This window comes from Sinocyclocheilus rhinocerous, unplaced genomic scaffold (assembly GCF_001515625.1).
Source record: "Sinocyclocheilus rhinocerous isolate Xijiao unplaced genomic scaffold, SAMN03320098_v1.1 scaffold36, whole genome shotgun sequence".
NCBI lineage: Eukaryota > Metazoa > Chordata > Actinopteri > Cypriniformes > Cyprinidae > Sinocyclocheilus > Sinocyclocheilus rhinocerous.
In genome coordinates, this window is record NW_015664459.1 from 2,407,474 (window position 1) to 2,415,074 (window position 7,601).

The 7,601-nt window shown below is 36.8% G+C and overlaps 1 protein-coding gene and 1 long non-coding RNA gene across 3 annotated transcripts in view; one reads left to right on the top strand and one right to left on the bottom strand.

Moving 5' to 3' along the window:
• Nucleotides 1–896: 896 nt before the first annotated feature.
• On the bottom strand, nucleotides 897–5,209 carry LOC107730174 (uncharacterized). The gene is made up of 4 exons (XR_001638659.1): nucleotides 5,005–5,209; nucleotides 3,388–3,445; nucleotides 2,990–3,254; nucleotides 897–2,863 (listed from the first exon to the last, which is right to left on the bottom strand). It is a non-coding gene; the product is annotated as an uncharacterized LOC107730174 (long non-coding RNA).
• A 1,769-nt stretch (nucleotides 5,210–6,978) lies between these two features.
• LOC107730173 (NAD-dependent protein deacetylase sirtuin-3-like) overlaps nucleotides 6,979–7,601 on the top strand; it is a 4,772-nt gene continuing 4,149 nt past the window's right edge. For both annotated transcript variants that reach the window (XM_016540930.1, XM_016540929.1), the window contains exons 1-2: nucleotides 6,979–7,170; nucleotides 7,488–7,584. In XM_016540930.1, the coding sequence (XP_016396416.1) occupies nucleotides 7,083–7,170; nucleotides 7,488–7,584 (185 nt within the window). In that variant the 5' untranslated portion in view covers nucleotides 6,979–7,082. The remainder of the gene's footprint in view (nucleotides 7,171–7,487; nucleotides 7,585–7,601) is intronic.

Consider the following 7,601-nt stretch of genomic DNA (forward strand, 5'->3'; position numbering starts at 1 on the left):
GAATAGTTGACCCAAACTGAAAATTGTCATCATCTATTCACCCTCATGTTGTTCCAAACCTGTATGACTTGTGGAACACAAAATGTTTTGTTCACCTGGCCGCTGACTATTTATTTGAAGGATATGAGGGTGAATAAATGATTAAAGAATTTTCATTTTTTTAGGTGAACTATCCCTTTAAGCAATGAAACTCTGCAGTTGCTCCATCTGGTGTTGTAAAATGGGACTTACAGGCTCCAGTTGCAAAGTGATACACCAGTACAGTGCAGGTTTCTTATCAGACTACCTAGGCACAGCTTTTGATTCTGCCATCAAGTGTACCTCAACCATGCTGTACACAATGTTAATACAATATTGAAAATCTTCATTGAAACTATTTGTTCTCTGCTCTCAGTACGTTTTGTGGTTTTGAGGCTACTGGGGGTTGGGAAAAATAATCAAATATTTATCACAGTTCTCTCAATAACGATACCAGATACCACAGACAGAAAATACTGAAAAAATAATAATAAAATGTCCTTCTACTTAAAAGGTCGAAAATACAAGCACAGCCCATTATACATTTCAAGGATTGTCTTTTATTTAGACAATTATATACATTGCACTAAAACTAATGCATAAAAAATCATTTACAAAAATGAATTGCTCAGAAAGATCTCTTTTCAGATTTTGATGTGAATCAATGTAACAAATCTTTCACTGCACTAATTCTTCGTGTACTGCATGTCATTAGCTTGAAGTTATCATTCTCCAAATCAGTCTCACATACGCTAACTATTTACTGATGGTGATACACACAAGAAATGAATATGTGGCACGACACGTCAACTTTTCATTTTTAAAAATGAGTGCATTTTTTTATTATTTGAAAAAAAAAAATGTTTGTCACAATTTTTTTTTCCACATGTGATTTGTCTTTGCAGATTAATGTGTTAAATGGCATACAGGCTGAATGAAAATGCTAATTCACTGACATTAGGTGGTCTTGAAGCAGAAACGAAGTTTTGAAACAGTATTTCAGTCTTTTGTATTCACTACAGTTTTATCAAACAAAAACAAAACAAGTGTACAGAGACAAGAGAGCTAGTTCCGGATTCTTTCTCTGCTATTTACTACCATTTAGCAAAATAGTCTTTTTGTAAGTGGCACCAATAGTAGTTTTATGTAACAGCAGTGGCTCTGGGCATGTAACCAAAAGTGCAGTTCTTAATGGTTGGCCAGTTTTCTTCGCAGTGCAATGGAAAACAGATTACACCAGTTCTAAAAAAATGTTGCATGTACTGCATGCTTATGTTCATCTCGGTCTAAACAGACACATTAAGTGCATTCAAATTAAAATGTTTATAACACTGAACTGTCTTTGTGTGAACTGGCCTTATTCCTACTATTGTTGGACATATTCTATCATCGGGTTCTTTTGAATTTCACACAATGTGTTTGGAACTGAAGCCTCAAGGTTGGACGCTGTGTTCACTTGTGGACAGTGCTTTTCTACATGAGCCAATAGGCTATGTGATTGTCTAAAACTCCTCCCACATGAAAGGCAGTGGTGCGGCTTCTCTCCAGTGTGCACTCTTTCATGTTGTACCAGGTTTCTAGACTCAGTGAAACCCTTTCCACAATGTGAGCACTTCAAAGGTTTTGCTCCAGTATGGATTCTTTTGTGCCGCTCCAAGTCTCTGGCTCTCACGAAGGAATTTCCACATTCAGAGCAAACATGAGACTTCACACTGCTATGTATTTTCTGGTGCTGTTTAAAATAGTCAAGAAATAGAAAACTCTTCCCACAAACAGATCACAAATAAGGCTGCTCGTTTGAATGCATCCTCACGTGTCTTCTCAGCAATGACTTCAGAACAAAGTTTTGACCACACTGTTTTCTCTAGAGTGAAACTGCAGGTGAAATTTGAGGCTTTGCGTCTGAGTGAAACCTTTACCACACAAATGGCATGAGAAAGGCCTCTCACCTGTGTGAATTCTTATGTGATGCTTCAAATGTCCTCGTTGTGTGAAGCTCTTCCCACATTGAGGACATGTGAACGGCTTCTCTCCAGTGTGAATTCTTATGTGACTATCAAGATGTCCTTTAGTTGGGAAACACTTTCCACACTGAGAGCATGTGTAAGGACTCTCTCTAGTGTGACCTTTTATGTGAATATTAAGACTTCCTTTACATGTAAAACACTTTCCACATCGAGGACATGCGAAAGGCCTTTCACCAGTGTGGGATCCTATGTGCTCCTTAAGGTGTCCTTTAGATGTGTTACTCTTTCCACACTGAGGGCATGTGTAAGGCCTCGCTCTAGTGTGAGTTTTCATGTGAATTTTAAGGTTTGCTTTCCGTGTGAAACTCTTTTCACATTGTGGGCAAGTAAAAGGCCTCTCACCAGTGTGAGTTCCTATGTGTTCCTTAAGGTGTCCTTTACACGTGTAAGTCTTTCCACACTGCGGACAAGTGAAAGGCCTCTCTCTGGTGTGAATTTTAATGTGAACATTAAGGTTTCCTTTACTCATGAAACCCTTTCCACACCGAGGGCATGTGAATGGCCTCTCACCAGTGTGAGTTATTATATGATCCCTAAGGTGGCCTTTTTGAGTAAAAGTCTTTTCACACTGAGGGCACTTGTAAGGCCTTTCACCAGTATGAATTCTTATGTGATACTTCAGGTGTCCTTTTTTTGTGAAAAAGTCTTTCCACCATGGTGGCATGCAAAATAATTTTTGGCTTCTGTGCTTTCATGTGAGAAACCCTCTGAAGTGTGTGAACCACTAAAAGAGTTTTCTCCAGTTACAGAATTGGGATCTTCCTGATTCTCCTCCTTTTTATACTGTGCTTGACATTCCTTGTTCGATTCCATCAGTTCTAAAATAAACATAGTAACATATCAAAAAGAAATTCAAGAGGAACCAATTTTAAATTAAAGGACATTTAAAGGGCAAATTTCGTAAACTGAAAGTAATTACTGAACAATCATAAATGAACACCAACCTCTTTGTTCTTCAGCCTCTTCCATCATTCAACTTGCAGGATTCAGCATCACTGATGTCTTCACTCTCTTCAACAAGATCCATCTTTACCACAGCGTCATGCAGAAATTGTTATTACACCACACTTGATTCCTGCTGGCTTGAACCACAGTGGCCTCTTGATGGAAATACTTCCAGCATTTATTGGTGATTTGCTGTGGGAGTGACTTCACTGAAGACTGTGTTGTATGATTTTCTATGTGGCATGGTGGACTATAGGACCAAACCTGTGAAAATAAACAACCAAATCCTTTTTTATACTGCCAGCTGTTAATACACAGCAGGATGACAATTAAATAAATCCCATGTCGGATTCATGGGCTAAAAGACAAGGCATATGCAGGTGTACCATGCACTTACCAATTTCAAAGTCCACATGGCATACAGATAGCTGCCACATATACTTGGGACACATAGACTGAGAGAACAAGCAGATCAGACGTGTCAGTGGCTAGTGGCACATCAGGTTCCCTCAGTGAGAAAAACAACACTGCATGATTTCTTATGATGTGAACAGATCTACTTCAACTCTTCCTAATCTCTCCAAGATCTGTTGCAATATCTGTGGGTGGATTCTCTTTTTGACACTCCAGGGGTAGGACAGGACACTTTTAGAGTTTAAGAGGACTTTTAATGTTTTCTCTAATCTGTTCCCGGCCCAGAATTCTCAGCATTCTTAGCTAACACCTGCTGGAAAAAAACCTGTTGTGATGTGGTGATGGTTTTATAATATAGTTCAGCATTTTTCTACAAACCTAACTGTTGGCAAGGTATATTATGCTCAAGAACATTCTTATTATAACTACATCATATCAGTATATTGCTTTTTATATTAAGGCATATTAAGGTAAACCACTCTCAACACCTTCTGTTGGTTTTCTGTTTTGTGTCATGGGATGTATACTTTCTAAAGGAGAAAAAACAAACAAAACAAAAAATTCTAAAAACTGAACTGATCATCCACCATAATGCACACGCTCCAGTGTTTGCACACAGTATCACGGCATCACCCAGGTAACAACTGATGTATTTGTTTCATACATTCTTATTCTGATTTCACAAACACCACAGTAGAAGAAAAAAAACACGAGAGTAGCCTACCATGTGGACAAAAATTCAACTTGACCATTTTATCATGAATACCAATATACATTTTATAAATGGTATTATACTTAAATTTGTTATTCATGTGGGTTTAATCATAAACAGGCTGTACTTACTGTAGAACACTAAGTGCCTGTTTCCACCTGGTTTTAAGATGCTTTTTGGTGATCAGATTACAACTGGTCAACACTAAATACAATTAAAGGGATCGAAAACATTTTGTGGTCAGATCACTGAAAGCACATACAGAGGTAGTCATAAACGCATGACACCACACTGCATTTTTGTAGTGGAAAGAATATCTGTCCTGAATTCATCCTAAACTGCAGTGATGCACTCAATTTGTTATTCATGTGGGTTTAATCATAAACAGGCTGTACTTACTGTAGAACGCTAAGTGCCTGTTTCCACCTGGTTTTAAGATGCTTTTTGGTGATCAGATTACAACTGGTCAACACTAAATACAATTAAAGGGATCGAAAACATTTTGTGGTCAGATCACTGAAAGCACATACAGAGGTAGTCATAAACGCATGACACCACACTGCATTTTTGTAGTGGAAAGAATATCTGTCCTGAATTCATCCTAAACTGCAGTGATGCACTACCTATTCACTGCCCACCCACCTAAAAACCATCAAGCGGCAAGTGTTGTGAGAAAGCGCACCAAAAAAAGTGATTAGAAGTTTTCTGCAATGCAAATTATGGTGGAAATTGCAGCCACCCTCCTTATTCCTTTTATTATTATTTTTCCCCTCTCACTTGTAAGCTGCATAACATGGATTCATTCATTTAATTATTTGCACACTGCACTCAGCTCTCCAACAAAAGTGATGACAAGAGTATGATAAAATAAGAGGGAAGTGTCTTTACCTCTTCTTGAAATACTGCATCCTAGTAAGGCGGCATACTTCGGCTGCCATGTCATCAAGTGCCACTGAAGGCTGTCTCATTTTGAAGGATACTTGGAAGGCAGCCTACGTTTCATGTCCTTCATTTGACGAATTTTGAAGGGTGCATCAAGTGTATCCTTCACGTCTTCCAATCAGCCACAGTCCTTTGCACACATTCCAATTAACAAAAGAGAAATGGCTGAAAATGAGTCGGTACGGGGCTCGTTCAATTTCATTTCATTCATGAAATACAAAACAAACATCTTTTTGGATTTGTAGGCATTATGTTTTGTGGTAAATTAATCACATAATGCTAAACTACCCTTGATGTAAACCACTGGGAGACCACAGATTGTCATTTACTGTATAGTACTGAAAAGAAAGTCAGATAATATGAAGACTTTTAATATAAAGTTTTTTTTTTCTAAAATATTTTAATATTATTTTCGTGTTTTTACCATGGAAGACGGAAACCTTAATGATGTTGCCATGCAGACTTAATAGATGGTTTCATTAAAGACCTTAATGCTGAAGAGGATTCTAACCTAGAATCCTCAGGACTGGTCTGGGAAAGACACATAGCCAATACTCACTAGGAGTCCACTTGTGATTGGATCACTGAAAATGCATTTTAAACCAGTTGGGAACAGGGCTTAATAGGTTAGAAGTCCATACTTATGCACCATGCCATAGGTTCTCTTGTATGTGTAAATGAACATGGTGCACCAGTCTAAAGAATTGATTGCAGTCTGAGATTGTAATAGAAACCGATTAAAAAATTTAGACTGTTTCTTAATTTAATAAGATGACTCATATGGACTACTTTTATAGTACATAGTCGTTTTTTCAAGCTCGACAGCCTGCTGTTGAAAACTGACATTTTATAGAAAATTAGTTGAATGAACTTTCAAAAACACATGGAATAAATTCAAGACCTAAAAAGTTTTAGAAAATGCAATGCAAAGTAAATATCTCTGCTTCTAATGTGTCAATGTCCTTTACTATTATATCAATGTTTGAGCTACTTAAAAAAAAAAAGAAAGAAACAAATATTAGAACTGCACATACAGCAATATTACTTCCACGTTCATTTAACATTACTAACACAAGACGGCGTCGTAAAATTGCTATGTTGATGGAGCACATTTGTAAAATAAATAAATAAATAAAACAAAAATAAACCACGTTAAAATGTTTTCTATCGAGTCATGCACCTAAAATCACTGAAAAATACTCACCTCGTTTACTTCCTCGGACTGATAAACAGTCCGCGGCGCATCCGTAGTGACGTCACTGCGCGATTCAGAAAAGCAAAATTAAAGTCTGGCTTTTATTTAGCTTATAGACAAAATCATAAAATACATAAGAAATAGTTAAAGTGCCAAAGGGGGTATGTTTTGTTGAAATAAAAATATTTAACTATGAGAACATGGAATCTACCAATGAAAGTTTGACATCTAGTATCCTAGATTATAACTGTTACCTGCTTTTCACGATGTACCGCAGAATAGATCTCCTGTATCACAGTTCATGACCTAACCTTACCTAAGTTACCCATACTAGCTTTAGCTTACAAATATATGTGCATACACACTGCACATCGAAGATAATGAAAAATGAAAGATATTTAATTTTTTTTTTTTTTTACTAATTATTGACTACATATTTAGTGAAATGTCCATTCAACAAGAATGAACAAGCTGTCATCAGAAACGCTCCATTCGCGACATCAAATCGTAAGTACTGTAGTAATTACGCATACTAAAGCTTGAACTAAAATCAGTTATACATAAAGCGTATTTAAAAGCCTGTAATAACCATAATATAGTCATGTTGTATGGATACAGTATATTTCAGTGCATACATAGGTGAGAATGAATAGACAAATTGCGGCATATAATTGTCATATAATTTGGTGGAAACTCCATATGTCTGTTACGGTAATAACTGCGTCACCAGTCTGCCTCTTGTTGTTCCTGCATGTTTTTATTTACTACAGCAAATTCGCTGAAATAATGTATGCCTTTTGACAAAGTAGGAGTCTAGCCAGAGTCCATTATGCTGTACTTAAAAACGGGTCTAAATGTGTGCAGATGCAGTTTTACAGAGAAATCCTTATGGAGAAGAGGACTGTCTACTACTGAATGTATTTTCTTGTTATTGAAATAGTCATTATGTTTCTGCTGTAGCTACTTTATGTTACAAAAGCCAGTGTCGTTACTGGCAATCGTGGTATACACACTTATTTGTACACTAATGATGAATTACTGTTTCTGCGCTGAAAATAATATTTGTCCTAGTCTTGTTTTCGAGTTAAAGTATCCAAACATCAAGCAAAGCGTCCAAAAAATGCATGTCATTTTTTTATGTTTGCAAAGTAGTTTATTTTTGAGTGATTAGTCTGTAATGCTGTTCTTTTTGACCCGTGGTAGGAGAGAATCTTACAATGATGCTTTTCCTCAGATCTATCAAGGACAAACCTTGCCCATCAAAAGATATTGTCACATATCCCTCATGCACAAAAGGGTGCTGTATTTCTTTCACAATTCCTATATTGTCCGTAAGTATTGTTTTCTT